Raw genomic sequence first — 23,546 nt, 5'->3', positions numbered from 1 at the left:
GATGCAGGATACATGCCTGCCAATCTAAAAAGTAATTTGCTAGACAAATGGTTCACATGCCAGCACTCATACCAAACAGAAAAACATTTAGGGGTTAATTCTCTGCTCAATATGTATGCATAATGGGAAATATTATTATACACACTGACTGGGGACCGACTGTCCTTAATACATATAACATGTAATTATCATTGTGGTAGCTTTCTAATTTTTTTCTTCTTTTTTAGCACAGATGGTTTAGAGAATCATTCTAAACCCCAGTCCCTATCTTCAGATTAAGTAAATGTGATTTGCAAGAATAATTTTCAATAGTTATTTTTTTGTTAAGAAATCTTGCAGAAGCTGTGCAATAGCGCTTCACTCTCTACATTTTAAGTCCGTAGATATCTCTTCTGATCCACTGTGTATTTAATAAATGTCAGGGATTTTTCAGCTCTCAAAAACATAGTATGTATCACATGTAGTAAAAAAATGTTGTGCACATAAGGTCAGGTGTTACTGTAAACAGTAATAGGCAATTTGTAGTATATTAACTCTACTGCTCGGGCAAGTCCATTCCAGTAATGAACTAAAAGTAGTTCCAGACTTGCTAACCAGTGAATCTTTATTTCTACTTGAGTAGGTATGCTGTACTTTGCAACATTATTCAAAAGGCAGTAATACAATGCAAAAAACTAATGCCCTCATATCTACACTAAGTTTTAAATAAGTGAGTATACTCATCTCTTCTAGGGGAGAAATCCATTTCAAATAACAATGCCAGCAATTTTTCTCCAGGCCAGAGTCTCCTGTTGTTTGCATGCTCAGTTCCTAATATTAACAGTGGCATAACTGGTGGGGTGGGAGGGGGAGGCAGTGACTGGAGCAAGCCCCCTTGCTGCTGACTTGGCAGGGAGGAGGGGGAAGGCACAAAAGCAATTGCTATTGCTATTGCATGGTGCAGCAGCAACTAGAAGTTGCCCTGTGGGTGGCAGCTGCCCTGGATGCCCAGCTGTGTCATTATGCCTCTTGATATCACGGGAATTATGACAGACAGACTTCTGAAGATCCATTCTACCATTATCAGCTATTGACAGGTTAGAGTAGATAGAGTATGAAACAAGCAGTTTTTTCTTCATTCACATCAGAGATAATTCACAGAAATCCTAATCTAAAAAAATGCGTAGCTGAAGTTAATAGAAATGTTTTGGACCAAAATTCCGCATTTGGTGTAAACTGACATAGCTTTGCTGCCTTCACTCTGGCTCCCTGCAACTAGTACTGGCTGAATACTCCATGAAATGTATTTGCAATATGCATGAAGATCACTGCAAAAGAGAATCGCCAATTTATGGACAGGAAGAACAGTATCTTTCAATTAAATCTTTAATTTCCCAATATATTTTTCCCAAATGAACTGTCTGTTTCAAGGTCTTCCACATGGTATGATGGCTCGTGGAATTCAGTCTAAGTTCATTTATTTATTTTCCATAAATACTGGCTGATCACATCTACTGACTTCCCACAGTACCTGTATGTTTTATACACATGTTCACAGACCCTGGTAAGGGCTGCATGTGCCCCTAGAAAGATGAATATAGACATATCCAGATGCCCCTTTTACTTGTACTGATTATATCTTAGAGACTTTCTGACTTCTCAAGCTCTATATACAGTACATTGTTTATACTAAGAGGCAGCCTTATACATCCTGTTTTCCATCATTTTGTTAATTTGAATTTAAATCAACATCACTATAGAAGTGCTTTTCTGGTTTTTGTATAATTCTTGCTATTCTGACAACTGTCTCAAAGTGCAGAAAATATAGTACCACAGGCGCAGTAACCAGATTGGAGCGACTGTATATTGTGCTGCTATTTCTATCTATCACTTTTATTGCTGCTTCTGCTGCCAGAATGTTCTGTAAGTGGTGGCTGGCGCCCTCTCTCACAGACTTCTCTCAGCGGTGATTATTTTCTAGAGTGCTGTGCCACAATTACTAATGATTATTATCCTCAAAACTAGCAGCTACTTAAGAAATTATAGTGATAATACTGGATGCCTGTAATATTTTTAATAAGCATAAAATGAAACTAAGCCCAGTGGATACAAAAGTTTTGAAGTGACAAAATTCTGTTAGCTGGTTTCCATACATGTAAAAACAATGCACGCATGCGCAGATGCACACACAACCCTTCATAGGCTCCAAGATCATTCAAGTTCTTAGCATTATCAGCCCAGGATTCACATTTTATAGTGGTATTGGCACACACGTGAATTCAGACCCAAGTCCTGCCCCCTGCCCAAGAGACTCAGCCAGGCTACTTTTATCTTCCTTTGGGCATAGAACATGAAATGTTCCCTGACCCACAAATGGAGATGTGGGAATTTTGGTATTCCAGAGAAGATCTGAAGAAAATAGCCTGCCACTCTAGAGTCTTTCTCCGTGACACATAGCAGTAGATTTTCAGTCCCTTCATGAGCATCAGCTGTGTTACAAATGTTGCTGCTTGCATTTTTATCCTGTTTTGTTAATTGTTATTAGACACCGTTGCTGCTCATTAAGCAGAACAAAACAGGAGAGAGGTACCCATGAGTAAGCATGTGCCTACTGGCCCAAATTGATCGGAAGGAGGAGGGAGGATTCAATTGCGTCAAGTCCAGCTACCTTGAGGTAACAAAATCTGAACATTTAGACATTTCTAAAGCATCTGTCCTCAGAAAACCTAGAATCATTAGGATGGCTCTCAGGAGACCTAGGGCTCATGTACACACCATGATTTTTGCCCTTTCATGCACTGCAACTGCATGTCTGTGTGTATGAGCAGGATTTCCCAATGCTTTAAAAAAGTCTTTCCTGTGCATTAAACTAAAATTCCAGGGACGTAGTTTAGTTTGGGTCGCTGGGAATTATAATGTAGCATCCACGGATTCATTGCGGGGAACCACAAAGGCACTCAAAAAAGTGTAATGAGCCCTTTGTCCAGCAGATGGCACTGTTACTTTTTTGTAGTTCACCCCTTCAAATTGCTTTCACTTGTGAATTGCTTTCCCTTTTATTTTTCTTGTGTGGCTTTTTCTGTTTTTTTCTTGTTTGCCGACTCCCTGCTTCCACAGCTGCATGGCAGGGCATGGGCACAGGCTGGGTGGGGGGCCCTGAGCCAGGGGTCAGCACTGGACCATCCCGCTCTCCTGCGGCAATAACCAGGGACCCGTCTTAATTCATTTGAAAACCTAGTGTGTGTAAACACAGATGAGATGCTCCAAGGCTAATTTGTTTGAAAACCTAGTGCATGTAAATAAAGATGCAACACTCCAAAATAAACAAGTTAAAATTTTATAAACCTATTTAATTTAATAAGGATTAAAGCCTGTGGTGTTTACAGGTGCCCCTATACTCCAGCTTAGAGATCATTTACCTGGGTTTCAAGGCCTCTGATGACCTCTCCCAGGAAATGCAGCTCCACAGTATCTAAACAAAATATGGAAGCACCATGGCACTTTTCTTTAATTGTGGGATCAACACCAACCCAGAAAAACCTCCAGCATTACAGCACTCATACAGCTGTGTGTTACAGCTTAAGAACACTGCTGAACATGCTCTCATACCACAGTGCCAAAAACTGGAACTGAAATGAGTAATCCAGAAAAACTGTCTCCATGTGATAACTACACTGTGCATAATAGTTATTTCACTTCCTATGTGAACTGCTCTTCTTTTAACTGTATCCAATAAGAACAACAATGAGCAGCAATAGTGTCCAATAAGAACAACTAACAAAGGAGGGAAAAAAAGCAAGCAAAGTATTTGGCTTTGGGGACATACAAAGTGACCTCTCAGGTCACTGAGCCGGATGCCCCATCACGTAAAGAGGATTATATGATATGGTGCCTAGATTTACCAATAAAAGAAGAGTTTTACCTTGACAAAAAAGTATTTCCTTTTGGAGGAATGCCAGACAGTAGCATTTGAATGAATAAATGCCCGTAATGGTGTTAAGGATGTCACTAGCACGTATGCTTTGATGATGACAGAAAGGTCTTGAGCTTTAAAGTCATTCTTGTGGTCAAGTTGAGCTGGTATCTGATGCCTAAAAAAGTGAGAACAATATCTATTATAAGAAAAGTGCTGCTGCCTCTCTACTGAAAGAAAAAGGAGCTACAAGAAAACTAACATTTAAGAAAATATTGCCCTATTTTCCAGTTAATATCATTCTGGCATATTGTTTAAGTTGGCTAAAACAAAGCTTTTCATTAAATCTGCTTTTGTTGCTTTAAAATATTTTTTTGAACTTAGTTTCCAAACCAAAAAATTAAAAAAATTTGGTTAAGATGGAGTTATTGCTAAGTATAAATTTCAGGAACTTAAGGGTAAAAATATTACAGGGATGTTGTAATCACTCCAAAAACAAGCATTACTAACCCAGGAAATTCAGAGTAAAGGTGAAAACTTTAATAAAATGAAAACATCTTAAGTAATGGAACCAAAGTTAAGACATCCAAACCATGGTAACCCCACTTGGTGATGATGCTATAAATCTGGTAACAAAACCTGTACTATCATTAGAAACTACTTTACTTAAATTGGAGGCTGAAAACAATTGACACGTCTTACTTCTGCTCACACAGTTATGGCACTGAACCCCTAAAGAAAGTTCTGACCAGGACCTCCAGAAAATATTACAGGGATGGTGTGACAGGGCACTTGGAGCAGGGCTCCCAAGATACTCGCTGAGCAGGCCAGGTCTTGGAACAGATAGGCCTATGAACAGGAGTGGAAGAGCCCATAGCCTAGAGGAGGGCAGCAGAGAGTGGAGAGCCAAGGTGCCCAAGGTCAGCTAGCAAGTAGAGCAGCACCCAAGAGGGGCAAAGCAGGCTTTAGAACAGATAGGCCTGGGAACATGGGTCTGGTGCTGGAGAAGGGCAAAACAGGTCTTGGAACAGATAAGTCTGAGGATGGAAGTAATGGTCCGAGAGGGCTGCTGATGAAATCTGGTGGTTGAGGAAGGGACTGAAAGGGAGGTATGGACCGGCCCAGCAAGAGTGAGAGAGAACAGCCAGAGGAAGAGAGGGGCCTGAGGCCCACAGAGAGAGCTTGAGCCCAGGAAGGACTAGGTACTTGGGAAAAGGTCCAGTACCTGGGGGGCGGCAGGAAGGGTGGAGGGCACCAGGAGAGTCCTGTGCCCAGGGGAGACTAGGGTGCACTGAGGAAAGCTCCAGTCCCCAGGGCTTGCAAGAGGGCAGAGTGTGGGGCCAAAGAGCCAGAGCCCAGAGAGAGGGCAGTGTGTCAGAAGGGCTAGAGAGCCAGAGGTCTTGAGTCTCAGAGGGGCAATGACTAGAGCTTCGAACCCATAGCCCATGAGGGGTGTATGTCTGTAGATCACCTGTGAGGCATGGAAGTATGTATTGAGGAGGATGGAGCTCACAGAACTAGCCTTTAAGGCAATGACCATGAATAACTGTGAACCTAAAAGTCGGATCAGGCTTGGGAAGCCTTGGGGCAGCCTCCCTTTTATCAAAAATTAATAACATCAAGGTGTGGCAGGAAAGTAAAAGGGAGAGGTCCCCTCAGGGGAGCCTGGTTGGCAAGGGCTGAGCAGCCACCACTGGGACAGGCACTTGCTACAGATTGCAATAAATGACCCTCCATAAATCAGTTAATAATAAAAATATTTGGACAGGTTTTGACTGGGAAGTAATATAACTGTTCAGGTATTTATCTATTACTACAACAGTTTGCAAAGAATTAGCTGCAAAATTGGAGTGGAAAGCAATAAAAAAAACTCATAAAAATATTATTTAAAAAGCTATATTATAGTTACATTTGGCCAGATTCACCTATTTATTATTCCATCTATTAAGCACTATGCATCTTCATAGTAATTCAATTAAATACATATGCACCTCATAATAAGGAAAAGGGGAAGATGGCTTTAAAAATTATAGATAACTTAGATTGGGGAGGCCAAGCTGTGGCGCACATGCCACAAGTGGCACTAGCAGCCCTTGTGTGTGGCATGTGCAGCAGGGCAGCAGATAGGGCAGGATAGCGGATCAGGCAGGGGAAGGGGATTGGCATAGCACTCAGGGAGGAGGCTGGGCTTATTTTTGGTATTTCTGCCAAAATGTTTGGCACCTACTGGCTTCAATACACAACCTATGCGTGGTTCAGTTTACCTACGTATTTGTTAAGGGAGATTAAAACAAACAAACAAACAAACCCTAAATAGCACATACAAGCTCTGGTACTACAGTGATGATCAACATGTAAGTACATTTCTTGGTGGAACAGTGCTGGATTTCTGAATTTTTTTCCATGACTTGCTTCACTGCCTGTTGTAAGAATGTATCATGAAACATGTACAAATATCAATAATAATGTGATACAAAAGTATCAACTTACGGCTGTGCATTATTGGTTTGGTTCCACCAGCGCCACAGATGGGCAAAATTTGTCCCTTCTTCCCTTCTCCCAAGCTGAGAAATGTCACTTGCTTGGTTAGATTGTGAAAATGCATGATGATTTGGGCATTCCAGGAAAGCTACTGGAACATGCAGTTCTGAAAACATTTCAACAAAATAAAAATATATATAGTCAATGTAATGGTTTAAAAAAAGATTATTCATCCTGTTGGTAAAATAAAATACATTCAATAAAGAGGCAGGCAGGAGCTACAGTTATCAAATGACATGGAAAAAAAGAATAAACTTTTCAGCTCTTCAGCTGAAGTTGAACCAAATAGTAGGATCAAAGCCTGTTTCAGTTTTGAAGCTGCATTTTTTCCCGTTCATTCCCAGTTACTGTACTAACACAGGACTCTGGATTCTAAAGTAAACCCCTACACACACGCCACTCTAAATATAGAACACATATGCAAGAGATCCCAGTCTCATAGCTGATGGGGATTTTGTCTGAATTAAAACTGTAGGACTCTCCCCCCTCAAAAAGATATAGAACACAAAAAATTGTTGTTTCTTGTTGCAAAGATTAAGGCTTGATTTTATAAGTACTGAAATGTATGCCATTTGAGTTTTTACATTTAATTCATTGGGAGCAGAACTACAATACCAGAAATCAGTCATTGTTATCATCTTCAAAATACTGTGATATGATAGCTACTAGTGGGCAGTATTTTCTGTTCTTACTTTGCTGATAAAAAGCTACATAGCCCTTACGTTATTCCTTTATTTTATCCTGTGTGGCTTTCAATACCTCCAACATACTTCATTTTAGCCACTTTAAACATTTAAGTAATAGTCAGAGAAGAGTCAAGCTGTTCATATTATTCCCAAACTTCATTACTCAACATTTTAGTGTCAGACCACGCTGTGCTAAACTTATTTAGTTATTTGTATAGCTTTCCCTTTAATGCCAATTCATTCCATTGCAGTAGATCAAATTAAAAGTAATACTGACGTTGTGTTTATAGTGAGACATAATCAGCCCTTCAGTAAAAGTACAGCTCATCTCCCTATAAATGGCACTGTGATATTCCATTTAGTGACTCCTTATCACACAGGTTCAGTTTATATTCCTGCAAGCTCAATGGGGATCTAAAATTAAGTTGGGTTTTTTACTTCACCTCTTTATTCACCAAAAATACAAGTTTCAAGGGGGGCTTGTACACATGATGAAAATTGGCCATTTCTGCAGTTTAATCACTTCTGTGGGGTTGTCGCCCCCTGGGCAGGCAGGTAGCAAGTGGGTGCAGGTCCAGCTTGGGCTTAGGGAACAGTTGGATCAGACTGGGTGCTGTGTGGGAACTGGGGTAGCATCCACCTGTTAGCTGCCTGCCCAGGTGGCCCCGGGGGCACTGTCAACATAGAGGGAATGTCCAGGGACCCCGCAACTCAGGGCTTTCTGGCAGCTTGCTCCCTGCCCATGGGAGAGGCAGGCAGGCTTCACTGGCTTGCACCCACTGGGCTGCAGAGGCCCTGGCTGAGGGCAGCAGGGCAAGATGACCTGCTCACGGCCCTATTCCATTCCCCACCAGGGCCCTGAGGCTGTGCATGCCAGCCCTGAGCCCCAAGCCCCATGCACCCCACAGCTGGGTAGCAGCCCCAGCCCTACCCAACTCCCTCCCTCCCTATGGGGGCCTCAATCCCCACCCTCCACTTAGCTGTGGGAGCTGCTCTTCAGGCTGCTGGGTGGCCATGTTCATATACATGCACATGGCACCCCCTGCCTGACCTCCCTTCTCCTCCCCCCCCAGCCACTTGCAGGCTGTAACACTGCCAGTCTGCAGAGAGCTCTTTGCAAAACTGCAAAATCCATGGTTTACTCCGTTAAAATGAGAAATCTGCATTTTCCTTCAGTAAACAGGAAAATCCACTCTTTTCTCTGGTTTTCCATTGGAAATGGAAAACCAGGATCCCTGCTTATAACTTATCCTGCTTCCACTGAGGCAAGGGGCAAAATTCCCATTGATTCTATTGTGCAGGATCAAGGCCCAACTGAATATCTGGAAAATATTTTCATGTCAAAAGTCTGTTGGAAAGAAACTATTAGAAGCATTAACATGTAATAATATAAATATTCAGTGACAGAGGCATAATGTGATGAGTACCCTGGGAAAAGCAGCACATGGGCAGGGAAGTACAGGCACTTCTTTTTTTAATCCCTCCCCTTCATTATGCTACTGTTCAGCAACACAAAGCAATTGCTTTAGTTAAGAAGGATTCATAGAAGTTACACACAGTACTCAAATTGAAAGAGGATCTTAAAACATAATTTCCCTGATTCTAATTAAGTCAATATTTCAATGTGAATGAGGAAGGATAGAAGGAAGGGCAGTTCCCCTTGTTTACACATTCCCTGAGAGAGAGGCTAGCATTTCTCTCTTCCAAAATATGGTTTTAATTGTGTTGCTACAGCAACTAACCCAACTGATGTATGGGCTCATAGTGCTGAGTTTGAAGAGAACATGGGATGAATTTTGTGGCTAAACTTACCCCTTAAAAACAAGAATTTTAATTGTTTTGAAAAAAAAAGAAAATAGAGAAGTTATCTTATCTACCTTGATTATTTTTGCACTATGCAGTAAATCATTTTATTGGAGCAGTGTTTAGCAGAAATGAATTGGGACTGTTTGAAAATTAGAACCACCCTGAAACTGGACATTTAGACTCACTGCAAAGCACCATAACATTGTTATAATGACAAAATGACCCCAATGTAAAAAAGACATCTTGGTGCTCTTTGAAGCAAAGGAAGTTAAAATCCATTGCCCTCAATTATTAGAACCTTATGTAAATAAAAATTGGACACAATTTATAAATTATATTTTTTTCAAGACAAGCACTATTCCTTACTTTGTACAGCACCTTGAAAAGGAGTTGGTATCTAGGTGCTACCATAATAATGTGATCACTATTATGACAGCATAATAGTGATAACAACAGATGAAGTCCTCTTTAGTATACTGCAGAGAAACCTTTTGATCTGTTCTTCAACTAGAAGACAAAAATGATGTTTTCCAGAGTTAGACTTCATAGACTTTAGGGCTGGAAGGGACCTTGGAAGATCATCGAGTCCAGCCCCCCGCCCAAAGAGCAGGAAGTCAGCTGGGGTCACAGGATCCCAGCAAGATAAGCATCCAATTTACTCTTGAAGGTGTTCAATGTAAGTCAGCACTGTTATCAGTGAAAATTAGTTACGGGGAAGAAACTGCTTGTTAATATATGACCTTTTTCCAGTCTTCAAAACACTTTATGAACCATAACTATTTAACCAATTTTTACAAAATAAGTAGTTATTATCATTTATAATAATGATAATATATTATGATAATATTAAAATACTGTAAAATATTAGTATTTTACAGAAGAGAACCTCAGGGAGGCAGGTTAATTAATGTGTCCGGGTCAGTACCAAAGACAAGCCTAGAAGTCCCAGTCTGGTGTCTGAATCACTTCTCTCTCTTACAGAGCCAAAATCCTGATGCCAATTATTTCTAGGACAAATATCCTCCAGGAGTCTGGACCTTTCAGACCTGGAAACCAATGGACAAACTAAAGAAATGCAGGTTCCATTGTAAGAAGATTTGAATTCTCTTTTCAAAGGAGAAGTCCCGCACTCCACCCAGCCCAGCTGACATGTGTAACAGTCTAGTTCTAGGAAATGCAGTAAGGGGAGAAAGTCAAAATTGTAGTCCTTTCTTTAACTCTCAGTTGGAAGCAGGTATCAGTGGTTGGCAACTTTGAAACACTGTGTTTGGAAAGACAGTAAATGAGTAAACAACAGGAGAAGACCGATCTCCAGGGAGCTGCCACAAAAAGTTGAATGCACCCAACCCAGCTAATACTAGCCTAAGTACTATAGTTCTCGTCTCCCTAATGAAGTCACACAACTAGCCAGAGCAGTGACAGGCCTGGGACACAGAGAACTGAGGATCTACCAAAGCAAATCTACATCTGTGGTCATTAAGATGAACTGGCATTAAAATTTGGCTCATGAAATACAATATCCATTAAAATAGCAGGAGCCAAGTGGGTAAGTTAATCACAATTATAACAACTTCTAATGGTGACCATTCAAATATTACTGATACTTTCCAATTATGCTCTTCTATTCCCGGTGTTTAGCTATTCCTAATCGCTCAGCATTGCCGGGCCTATATTAAGGTTCAATACTTTATACAACTGGTAATTTAACAGTTATTATGAACAGCAGCAAAGCTGATAAAAATCTGATCAAAATGTAAAACTGGTAAGATTTAACTAAGACTCCCTAAGCACAGCTAGGTCATTGTTTACATGCTATAGGTGTGACGGGTTATAAGGTTTGTTAGATATATTAAATATTCATGTCAAATGGTATCACTGATGATCCAACTTACTTACTATTAGGGGTGCATGAAGCAGACAGTATTTGATTTGGATTCGGATTTGGCCTAATTCAGGGGACAGTGATTCGATTTGCTGATTTAGATCACTGTCCTGATTCAATTCGGCCAAATCTGAAGATTCAATTCTGATTTGGAAAATCAGCGATTCAGCCATAGACACAGCTTTATATGTTTTTTCTATGTACCTCGAGGTACCAGGTGTGGCTCATGAATGCTGAGATGGTGGGGCAGATGGCGCATCCCATGGGAGTGTGGGAAGGTCCCCCATGCGCTTGGTGGCGGACTCAGAAATGGACTAGAAGTACTTCTAGTCCACTTCCAGGTCTGCCACCAAGCATGTGGGGGAGCCCCCGGTGCCCCTCCTGGCTCAGCTATCGGTGGCAGGGGTACACCAGGTGCCTCCCCAGACCCAGGAGGCACCAGTTGCTGAGCCAGGGGTGGGAGGGGGGGGTCCCCCACACACTCCGTGGTGGTCCTGGAAGTGGACTAGAAGTACTTTGGGTCCACTTCCGGGTCCACCGCTGAGCATGTGGACCCTCCGCCCATGCACTGCTATGGGATGCTCCATCTGCACCATCCAATTCTGAGGCGATTCAGCCCGATTCAGAGAGATTAATAGGTCTCCTGATTCTATTCGGAGTTTCAGCCACCGAATCAGGCTGAATCTCCTCCAAATAGAATCAGCGACTGAAGTTTCACACAGCCCTACTTACTATCAGTAACAGAATATTATTTTTAAATTCTCTTTTCTCGATATGCAAGTGTAACTAATTGACTGAGAGTGTGACCTACATACTCAAGTAAATGATCAACAGACTCTGAATTAACAATGTTTAAACCGCAGAAGATAAATGAAACACTGCACAGGTGTTACAGGTCCTCTCCCTTATCCTTCATTATTATCTTTAGACTTTGAGAAAAATATTTTGGTTTGGTTTGTTAAACTTTTTACTCTGTTCATGATATGAGTTTCTACAGCTGACAGATTTGAATCTCAGGGCAAAGAATGATTAAGGCTTCCATCTCTGCAGGAAAAAGGCAATTTTGCTTCTAAAGTGTCCATTAGCTGTCAGGCTTGTTAGAAATGTTCCAAGACCCACTGAGACACCTTGGGAGCTCATGGTTGTTTAATGAAACACAAAGCAGAGCAAGAGAATACAAAACTGAACTGAAGATTTTGCACTTCCCCCGGCTCATCTTGTAAATTGTTTTCTCCCTACACACATTTACACAGATAACCATAAAATCAGTACATTTAGACTCGCAGTTTCCATCTGCCTGGGATTTGGGAGATTTTAGTGGGGGTGGGGGCAGATGTGGGGGGAGAAAGATATGACAAGGGCTAATGCTAGAATCTTCTCTGCCAGAATTTTGGCCTGCGTAGTTGATTTTCCATGTGTTTGGGGAACTTCACATCACATACAACTTGGATCCTTCTTCTTCCTGATCAGTGGAATCTACTGGACAAGCTCAGTTTCTTCCCTGGTCTGCTCCTTGGGCAATGCAGCCTTCATTCTGCTTTGATTCTAGGTAGAGGTGGGTCATATTGTTATAAACTATTTGGCAACTAATATTTACAGATGGGGCAAAATGTCCAGAATGTCCAAGTCTGCAAAAAACTTTATATAGATGAAAATACTGGACCACATGAGAAGGTACTTATTCCGCCTTTGTTTATTCTCTCCTGAAGCAGACTCCTGAGCAGACTCCTGAAACCACCAAAGTAAAACATACTTTGTTTACTCATGTCTAGAAGCCTGATCTACTTCATATAGCAATGCAGATGATGACTACTCAAATAAAAAGGCATGCCAATTACACAGACCACATGGTAATAGTTGAATAATTCGAACTAAATGGATTGAGGGCATATTGTGTATGTCAATCAAAAGTAGCCTATTCCAGGGTTTCTCAACCCATGCGTCACGACCCAGAAAGTGGGTCTCAAAAATTTATGAAAGGGTTTTGAACAAACTTTAAAAATGGATTATCCTTTAAGAGAATGAGAAAAACATGGGAAACCATGGGTTTTCCCTTGCAGGCTGGCACAGTTCCAGGCTTCTCCCCTCTGCTCCACATCCTTCTCTACCCCACACACTGGGGGACTGGGGCCTGGGGGCAGTGGGGCAGTGAGTCGAGAGTGAGGGACACTGGGTCAGGACTGGCCATCGATGTTTACAAGTGGGTCCTGGTACAAAAAAGGTTGAGAACCACTGGCCTATTCAATTTAAATATCTTCCATGAATCTCTTGACCTCTCTGGCAAAGAGGTCATCAGTTCTGAAGCAAAAATCCATAATTTCCCCAAGGTTTCTACAGCAGGATCTAAGGGTATAAAGGAAACTGGAAACTTCTACAGTTCTGAATTAAACAAGCCATATGTCTTAAAACATACAAACTGAATCAGTGTTTCTGATTATGACACAGCACTGGATACGCCTGTCTCTAAGAAGAGGGGCAGCATGCAAAGCAGCTGGTAGGTGGAGAAGGATGCTAATGAGGGCATCATCTGACCAGGAGAGGGTCGGTGGGTTATAAGCCCATGTCCTGGTCAGACAGTGTAGCCCGGGAGCCACAAGCAGTGGTGTTCCTGACACCAGGCTTGCAGCAGGGCTTCTGCCTGAACCTGTGAGCTTGGGGGGTAAGCTTTAGAGAGAAAGACAGAGACCTGAGGGGTCTGATATGAACCTGATCGCTGGGGTGTGAGGGGACAAGAGACAGAGAGAGAGACAGAGAAAGACCTAAGGGGTCAGCCTAGAAGGGTTGAGTGTGGAAGAGTCCAGTGCCTGGCGGGGACTAGAAACATGAAAGGCAGGGAGAACCAGGAGAGTCCAGTGCCCAGGAGAGGATTAGTGTGCAAGACCAGAGGGGGTCCAGGAGCCTATTAGAAAAGCTGAAGTGTGTTGAGATCCCAAAATAGGGCTGAGTAAAAACTAGTGAACATCAAGCAACGACAACACCTGCAAGGCATGGGGCATGGTATAGGGGTGGACTGGAGTAATATCTTAAGGTGAGAATCACAAGCTCCTGGTGCTTGTTAGAGAGAGCAACCTGGGAAGCCCTGGGGCAGCCTCCCTCTTATATAAAAACATAACATCAAGGCTTGGCAGGAAAGACTGAAGGAGTGACGGGCCAAAGACAGCAAGGGCCGAAGGGACTTCAGGGGCCACCCCTAGAGTTACTACTGCCTTATACTGACCATGAAAGAGGCATCAACTAGTGCAAGATCCTGGCCCTACTCAAGTGAACAGCAAAACTTTCATTGACTTTACTGGGACCAGGATTTCACCCCTGATTTTTAATATTTTCCTCTGTGTTAGCCCAACACACAGATGATGTTTATCATATATCCCACCTAAATCTTCTAAACTGCTTAGTGATTCAAATACCCTTAAAAGGGCCTTGTACCAAATTACCTCCCATTACTGAAAATTTAAGCAGTCACTCTCTTAATTACACTTAAGTAGAGGGGGAAAAACAAACAAGCAAAAAAACCCCCCAACAGTTCACAACTAACCATATGTAGACTGAAAAAAAAATTAAAATTCCTGGACTGAAACACACTGAAATCCACTCTAAATAACATTTTCAAACTTTGAGAGTGATAAAGACAGCCACAAATATTCAGTACATCATTTCAAAACTTTTTAAAATTTCTTCCTTAATATTATCAGCAAACAAAGTACCTCAACTTAGACTCAGAGGCTAAGTACAGACAGTCAAAAAGCCTGGGGCTGAATCACTTCAAACTGGGCAGCTTCCTCTAAGCGGTGTAGGTTGAACCCATAACCAACTGAACTGATGTTCAGTTTTCCACTAGAAAAGGTAGGGGGAGGTCTGCTCTGACCTAGGCCAGCAGGCAGGGAGTGCTAAAGCACGTTTCCCAGCCTGCCAGCCATTGCCAGCCCAGTCAAGTGTCCCCAGTCCTCTGCTGTCCCCCCACAGGGGGCTCAGGAGCCCCCTGCCCAGGTGCTGGCCCACCTTGAGGGAGCCTCCCCCTCAGGAGGTTCCCTTCAGTCTGGATTCCCCAGCCCAGGCAGCCCTGGGGAGTTCCTTTCCCAGCTGCTAATTGCTTCAGCCGCTGCTGTGGGAGCAAGGGAGAAGAAGACTGCTTCTCCCTTCTTCCTGTGGCAGCCGCTGAAGCAATCAGCAGCTGGGAAGGGGAAGGGGTTCCAGAATCTGAAAAGCCAACACCTTAGGGGCTTTCCCCCCCTCCATGTGCTCCTGTTGAGGAGGGCTGGGGGTCTGTTCCCCTGTCCCCCTGTCCCTATGGGCTGACAGACAAAGGCAGGAAGCAGGCCAAGAAGCAGAGGGGTAAGGCAGTCGCTGCTCTACTGGAGCAGGCAGCATAGCCCAGGGTTAAGTTGAACCAGGAAGGGATTTCAGACTGAAGTTCCATAAACTGGTTTGACTTAAATCAGTTAAGTCTGATACTACATCCAACCAGATTTATCTTAAACTGGTTTTGATTATTTTGAAAGCAGTTTATGTGCACTGAACTTCTGCTCTGTTACAGGTTTAAACCAGCTTCTGATCACTTAAGCCAGTTTATGTGTAACTTCTGTCCCTAGCCAGAACCTACCACATTTCTTGTTGTTTCCAAGATATATTTTGAGCAACTGATGAAGGAAGGTATACCTTAAAATGTAAATCTGTTTCTTTTTACTGTAACATTCATGGTTACAGTGAAAAAGAAAGATAGTTTTCTTGATATTTCCCCAAAAAGCTTGCTCCAAGAGTAGCTCTCTGTACCATACTACCAAAAACCAAGTTTTAAAACTCTGGATAGAGTGACTTAGAATAAAAATTATAGCTCATAGTTAACTAGAGACACATGCACAATGATATACTAATAACAGAGTAGAAGATAGAATGATACATGAGTAAAGACCAAGTAGTTAAATACATTTATCTTTTTTAACTTTTTGTTTTCAAACTTATCTCATTTATTTATTATTTCAGCATGGCTTCAACTGAGATCAGGGACCCTTGTGCTGACACTGTAAAAACACATACAAAGAGGGAATCCCCACCCCAAAGTTTCTAATCTAAATATGATAAAAACTGGGAAGGAGTTCAGAAATCCTGAGTTACTACAGAGCTTCAAAATAGCCAGTAGTGACAAAATTGTGTTTATATGGAGACATTTGTAAAGGCACACCGGCAAAATAAAGCAATCTATCTTTAAAAATCCTGGTCTTGTCACTGCATTTCAGATTATTAAAGTGGAAAGAATGTTTCATTTATAATGCTGCAATGGAAAGCTCTGCAATAAATCTTTGGATCCAGGGCCCAAATATTAAAGGAAACCTAACACGTGGTCAGTTGAAGCAGCTGGTAGTGAGCCACAGCAGAGCAGCAGTAAGCAGCGCCTTGCAGCAGATTACCACAAGTGAACCACCCACCAGCTACTACAAAACCACAGCTGGGACCCAAGGGGCAATGGATGAGGAATGCGCCCTTGCTTACAACCTCATATACTCGCATCCCAGGGAGAGGGAGGAAAAGCATTAGATTGCATCCTGCAGCTAATTACTGATAACCAGCTGCCTGCCACAGCAAGAGAAGTGGGAGGATCAGCTAACATAAGGGACTGTACAGCACCCTGCTCCCACCAACTTATTACTTCACTAGATGACATTTTGACCACAGAGCAACCAAAGGGACAAGGGAAGATGAAGGGCTGTGGCAGCTGCCCAGTCTTTAGTGACTGCAATACATGAGTGAGTGAGAATGTGGAACACGCTGCCAGACTGCCCAGAGAATAACTGAGCAGTTGGCAGTCCCTAACACAGAAGGCACAACAATATCAAAAGATACATATGGCAAAAGCATTGAATAAAAAGAATGAAAGCGATGCTGGTTGTGCAATGAAGAGAGATGTCTAGACTGAAACCCAGCCGAAAGTGTGTGAAACCAGTGTGTTTACAGAGGGGCTGCTTAGGCAAAGGGGAAGTCAGGGAGCCTGACTCATTATACCCAACATTCCCAATATTGTACTAGAGAAAGCTCTCAAAAAGATAACGTTGAGTGGTAGTTATGACTTCTTTCCTGTGATCTATCCGCAGAATGAGCCACAGGGTTGCTCTACCTCTTTGCAGGCCTTCTCTGTCTTTTTCCATGGGGTGAAGGATATGTTCCTGACTCAACCCAATACAGCTTTGACAACACTGTGCAGCACCAGACACCCTCAAAGTGAAAACAGGCAGTGGCCAGGGGTGGTCTCCTGGATTGTTCTGAAAAGGGACCTGACTCAGAACCCCTTGCATTCAGCATCAGCAGTACCATGGAGGTAAGTGGCAAGTATCAAAGCCTTCCCTTGATTATGCAGCAGCCATGCCAGAGATATCATCAGGGATCCTGTTTTTTCCCAATAAAAAAATTAGCAAATTCTCTGATAAAACCCCCAAAATCCATAGTTAAAATGAAAGGCCCCTCACTCCCCCACTCCCCAGCCCCTCCACCCTGCTGGTTCCCTTCATTCCCCCCATAGCCTCCTGACCCTGCTCATGCCCCTCACTCCCTGCCCCCAGTCTCCCAGCCCTGCTGGTGCTCCTTGCCCCCCACCCACGACCCTCTGCCCACCTTAACCCTGCCACAGGGGCCCCCAGCTGCCAGAGCTACAGGGCCAGGGACCCAGGTCCACAGCCACCTGCCCCAACAGAAGGCAGTGGCTGCTGCAGGGAGCAGAGCCTGGCTCACCCACACCAATGCTGCCTGCCTGCTGCAGGCTTCTCCGTACCTGTGCACACTCCTGGGGACTAAAGGGGGACCCATGCCCCCCAGATGTGTGCCGGGTGGGCATGGGCTGCCCGCTGTGGGCTCAAGCTCCTGCCCTCCTGCCCTCTCCTGGGGCCTCCACAGCCCAGCGGATGCGACACAGTGCTGTAGGGAACAGCAGGGTCATGCAGGAAAACTGCTTGCCACTTCAAGCTCCACGCTGCCCTGGCAATGTGTCCCCTGTGTGCGCTGCAGCAGCAGGGGCAGTAGCACAGGGTTGTGCCCCACACTGGTGCTGCACAGGCAGGGGACACTTCACCAAGGCAGTGCAGAGCTCACAGTGGCAAGCAGTTTTCCTGCATGACCCTGCTGTTTCCTGCATCACTGGGTTGCATCTGCTGGGCTGTGGAGGCCCCAAGAGAGGGCAGCAGGGTAGGAACCTGAGCCCGCAGCAGGCAGCCCATGCCCACCCTGCGCACAGATCTGGGGGGCACAGGTTCCCCCTGCCCCCTGGGAGTGCGCGCAGGGTCAGGGAGCCAGCCCCTCCCTGCCCCTAATAAACCATCTATGGCCCCATTCAATGCCCTGCTTCTGCACATTGCAGCCCCGGGCCCCAAGCCCCATGCACCCTCCAGCTGGGCAGCAGCCCCAACCCCAGTCCAAGTCCTACCTAACTCCCTCCTTCCCATCCTATGGGGGCCTCAATCCCACCCTCCCCTCCCCCACTTACCTGCGGAAGCTGATCTCCAGGCTGCTTGGCAGCTATGTGCATATACATGCACATGATGCCCCCTGCCTGACCACACTCCTCCCACTCCCTCCCAGGAACTCTGCCAGCCTGAAGAGTGCTCTTTTCAAAACTGCAAAATCTGCGGATTTCTCCACTAAAATGAGAAATCTGTGGTTTCCTCCCATGAAAGGGAAAATCCGTGTTTTTCTCCATTTTTCAATGGGAAATGGAAAACCCGGATCCCTGGATATCACAGGCCTCCAACCATTTACATGCATCTGAAGCAGGAAGCAAGCTGGAACAGAACTACCATTTAAAAGCTCCCACACTAGAACCCTCTGTAGTCAGCCACCACCAGCAGAAACAGCAGAGGTACACAGTCTTCTCAGCCCAAGATTTTCCACACTGGACTTTACAATCCATTGTATTACTATTCAGGAGCACCCTGAATCCCCCTCTCTCCATCCCCTGGCCCCATTCTCTTCTCTATCCAAACTCTACCTCCCAACTGTCCCTCTTCTCTCATTCCATCCTACCCAGTGCCATACACAAGGAGGGGACAAACAAGTCTGTCCAGAGTTCGAAGCCTTTTAGCATGGCTCAGGTTGGGTCACAAAAATACCTTTTACATAAAGCTTACGACTATATTTACTTGAATCTAAGACAAGGATTTCCCCCCAGTCAGCCCTTCATCTTAGATTAATGTACAAAGCAGGGGGGTGGGGAGGGAGGCAGGTGGCTGCTGCAGCTCTAACTCTGGCCTGAGCCCAAGTTGGAGCCTGAGTCAGACTCACAACAGCTTCCTGACCCCCTCCTCCTCTTGCCCTCTGCAGCTTCTTCCCCACTACCATCCTCTCTTCCCCCCACCCCACCTTACTGTCAGGCATAATTTGACTCAGGCTCAAATCCCTCTCAGGCACAAAGTGCACAGAAACTCTGTCCCCTAGTCAGACAATCAGCGGCATTAACAATGCTGCACGGTCCCTGTCCAGCCAGTCAGCAGTGTCGACACTGCTGCATGGCCAGTGGGGGCTGTGCTCCCACATGCTGTGCTCCAGAAGAGAACAGAGCATGAGCAGCCTAAGGGAGCAGTGGGAGGGGCGGGGGAGCAGAGGCTGTGGGGAGCTTGAAGGGAGAAGGCAGGAAGGCTGAAAGGGGAAGAAGTGGGGGGACAGAGGACAAGGGCGTGACCTGACCTCCCCAGCCACTACTTTCCCTGCTGTAGCAGCGTGGGGGAGAGTAAATTTAAGATAACCCTCCAATATTTAGATTCTTTACCTGCAAAATTATAACACATTCATACGTTTTCCAAATATAGAATCTAATTATTGAGGGTATGACTTAAATTCAAGGTCAACTTAGATTTAACTAAATGCAGGGGGTTTGTTTGGGGTTTTTGCATTAAAAATCATGATCAATCCACATTACCCTTGCTTAAAATACAGAAACAAAACTAAAGACATAATCCTAAATTCAATAGCCCAAAGGATTGTTTTGGCATCAGGCAGACAGAGGAGCTAGACATAAGAACTTGTCCCAGGCCCAAGAATTTCTGAGTGGAGGACTGATATCACCATCTACTCATGTCATTCTTCTTTTTCTCCCCTGACTTTATCCTCCCACTGCACAATCTGATCACTTTCCATTTTGCTCCACTTCACACCCCTGGGCTTCTGTCTCTCCCAGAAGGAAGTCATTATTAACACTTCTAGCATGTTTTCCAAAAGAAAAAGAACAAACATAGGTCTTCAGCCTAGCTGATGCTATTTTACATTAAAGAGAAACAACAAAGAAACAAGAACTACTATGAAAGTCGCTGGTAACAAAACAAATCACAACAGCTTGCAGGCAGGCCAGTGGGCCCCATTTTTAACAAACCTATTGTTACAGTACTACAGCTTTGGTATAGGAACCACAACAAAGAAAATACATCATTTGTAAAAATAAATAACCATTATAAAGTCTGCAAAATATAAGCAATCTGTCTGCTGTAAACCTGTTGCCCCCATCATCTCAACCTTATTGACTACCACCCTTTGCCCTGACTCAGCTTGTCTTTTATTAGACTTCATGCTCTTCAGAGCAGCAACATTGTGTTTGACTTGTTCTGAAAATTACCTAATACCCTTGAGGGGCTGAATAAATGGCAAATATAGTAATAACAATACAACTGCCCATCACCAACAATAATGTTGTTCCCCCATAGGCACAGACAGAATGGGAGCCTAACACTGATTTAAAAAGAGAAATGTGCTTTTGCAGGGAGACAGCCTGGACAGATATTGACTAAAACTGTCTATCCCTAGGATAATTTTAAAATCCCAGCCACTCAGCCAAACCCAGATTATTGCCAATTCTGTTGTCTGGTCTGGGAGGAAAACTCTATCAGAAGCTCCAACAAGGCAGAAACAATTAGCTAGCTAGGGGTGCTGTTATAGATTACCTTGAAAACATTTTAAATCTTTGGAATATTATGCCATCATAAGGTTAGAACAGTTTCAGAAGGTTAAGGCTTAATGCTGTCTCAGACATGCACGACTGTGACTAGCCACTCAAGGGCCTGGTGAGCAGGGGCACAGACAGGAGCCAGGACTCTCTCCCTCCTACCGGCTGAGAGAAGGGGGGAGGGTGGCATGTAGCTCATCATGCTGTGGCTTCCCTCTAGGGTAGGGGCAGGCCACATTGGGCCCATGGTAGACACCATATCCCAGCAGCCCCTGCCTGTGTTGCTGCAGCCTGTTTCCATCGAGACCCCAGGAACGGCGGCACTGTCACAGCGCAGGGGCCAGGGTTTCCATGGAGACCAGCCCGAGCAGTGCTGGCAGGTCACGCAGCTGGGTGAGAAGCTGCTCTGGGGCTGAGATCTTGCAGCAGTGACAGCATGGTGTGGAGCTGAGGCAGAGTTGCAATCCACTGCCCAAACTCTGGACACGCAGGCAGCAAATCATGGCTCTGTCCTGGCTCCAGACCACATTGTCACCACTGCAAAATCCCAGCCCCGGCCACAGAACAGCTCCCTGCCCTCTGCCCCGCATGCCCTGCCAGTGACGCTAGGGTTGGTCTCCATGGAAACTCTAGCCCTGCACTGTCACAGTGCCACCACTGCTTGGGTCTCCATGAAAACTAGCCACAGTGATGCAGGCAGAGGCTGCTGGGAAATGGGAGTCCAGCCACCAGCTGGATCTGCCATTTTGCCCATTGCTGCTCTAGGAGTAGAGTTGTGGCTTCCCTCGTTCCACAGCCAACAGTAGCCAGCTGGAGAAGTAAGGAGAAGTAAAGATAAAGGAGTGAAACAAATAAAAAGGACCAAATTCTTGTATGGGTTTCAGTGAATTGGGAATTGGTCATGGAGGTGTAGCCATGCAGCATGAGCTATGGGTGACAAACACCACTATAACTGGAATCAAACATATGCTATCCAAAGCATAACCAAAGTGCAGGGAAAGTGTGGATGTCAGGCTTGGCCGTTTTCAGGGAACCCAAGTCAAAGCTGCAGAAATATGACTGAACAGCAAGCCAAGGGCTTGTACCCTAAATACTCTGCATTACTGTTGTGTTACCTAAAACAAGGGTAACCAAATGTATTAATACTTATTTTGTTATAATAAGTGCATTTTGTTAACATGTTCAAATGATTATAGACACAAAGGGAGTCTTGAGGATGGAAAGAGTAAAACAGCCTTGTCAGGCCCACAGGCCACAGTTAGTAAATAACTGACCAAGGGCCAAAAGGCAAGGCATAAAGAAGATAAGAAACCTTTCCTTCTCCTATCTCAACAATATAAATTTCAATTGATTAACATGATCCTGAGTAAAGTAAAGACTACCAGACTGGGGTCAGACACCTAAAAATAAAGAGCCTTAGCTAAGGTGATTCCTTGACGTCTTTCCCAGGAACACTACCATCTGGTTCCATCCAACTCCAAAAATTCCAATGAAACAAAGAAATTTAAATAAAACCAATCAGAAGTCAGTTATTAGCACATCAAATCAACCACGTATACATATTGGTCCTGGGGCAAGCAACAAATTGGACCTTTCCTGAAGCTCAGCAGAAAAAAAAAAAACTCAGCAAGAGTGCCCAGGAAAGCAAAGATGCCTGGCCAGCAGACCTGTTCTTCCTGAATCCAAGGCTGCATAAGCATTGTTTTTATTAGTAGCAATAAGTCTTTGCTATTGCATAGCCTAATAAAGCTTTCAAGTTGTGACTGGAATGGTCAAATTGATCAATTATTCTCACTCCTAAGCACAAGTCCAATAAAAAGATAACAGAGGAGTTGGGTTAACACTCACACCAGGACAGAGCTGAGAGCCAATGAGCTCACTGCATATATGCCACATCAGGCAGAGTTGAGACCCAGCAGGTTTGCAGCATCAGTTGGCTAAGGGGGTTGCTGACAGAACCATTTCAAATTATAGCGGTTCAGTTCAAATCAATAGCATGGAGGAGGGGAAACAAAGCCATGGTGCATTGGCCTGAGGTGAGGTGAGGTGGATGGGGAGGCAGATGGATGCCTAGCTCTAAAAACTAATTGTCCATGCTCATTAGTGTTTCATTGACATTTTAACTGCTCCCCTTGCACCAACAGCCAGCCAGCCAAGTGAATGGGGATGCCAGAGCAAGCAGCAAACTAGTGAGCTGCACCTGGGTCAGGTGTTCTGGGGTCTCAGTGGTCAGGGTGTTCTGGGGTCACACCCCCTGGAGGAAGGAGGAGGTGTTCACTTGAAGCCAGTACCACCCCCTTGAGCAACAGCATTTAGAAGGGTTGAAAGTTTATCCATGGAACAAAGGAGTGGGAAGGGCTGGGAATGGTGCATCCTGGGATGCTGGAGGAATGAAAACAAAGCATTTTATTTCCGCAGAGCAGACTAACAATACCCTGGAAAGGCCAGGGTAAAATGGATCAAGGATAACCCTGGTGGCCTTTTACGACCAGGTCACTAAATCATTGGATGCAGGGGTGGCAGTGGATATAGTTGTCCTAGACTTCAGGAAGGCTTTTGATACTGTCTCTCACCCCATTCTCATTAGGAAGCTGGGGGACTGTGGCGTAGACACCCATACAGTCCAATGGGTCGCCAGCTGGTTAGAGAGTCGCACCCAGAGGGTGGTAGTGGATGGGTCCTTCTCGACCTGGAAGGACGTGGGAAGTGGGGTCCCACAGGGCTCGGTCCTTGGGCCCGCCCTGTTCAACATCTTCATCAGTGATTTGGATGAGGGGGTGCAAAGCACCCTGTTCAAGTTTGCTGATGACACTAAGATGTGGGGGG

The 23,546-nt window shown here is 44.4% G+C and overlaps 1 protein-coding gene across 1 annotated transcript in view; it reads right to left on the bottom strand.

The window, feature by feature from the left end:
• CPED1 (cadherin like and PC-esterase domain containing 1) overlaps positions 1-23,546 on the bottom strand; it is a 273,667-nt gene that overhangs the window by 217,289 nt on the left and 32,832 nt on the right. Inside the window, exons 5-6 of the mRNA XM_019509244.1 lie at positions 6,383-6,539; positions 3,902-4,070 (exon numbers count right to left, since the gene is read on the bottom strand). Of these exons, the coding sequence (XP_019364789.1) occupies positions 3,902-4,070; positions 6,383-6,539 (326 nt within the window). The remainder of the gene's footprint in view (positions 1-3,901; positions 4,071-6,382; positions 6,540-23,546) is intronic.

This window comes from Gavialis gangeticus, unplaced genomic scaffold (assembly GCF_001723915.1).
Source record: "Gavialis gangeticus isolate Ggan-Ray unplaced genomic scaffold, GavGan_comp1, whole genome shotgun sequence".
Lineage (NCBI taxonomy): Eukaryota > Metazoa > Chordata > Crocodylia > Gavialidae > Gavialis > Gavialis gangeticus.
The sequence above is the reverse complement of the archived record's forward strand: the minus strand, read 5'-3'. Positions and strand labels throughout refer to the sequence as shown.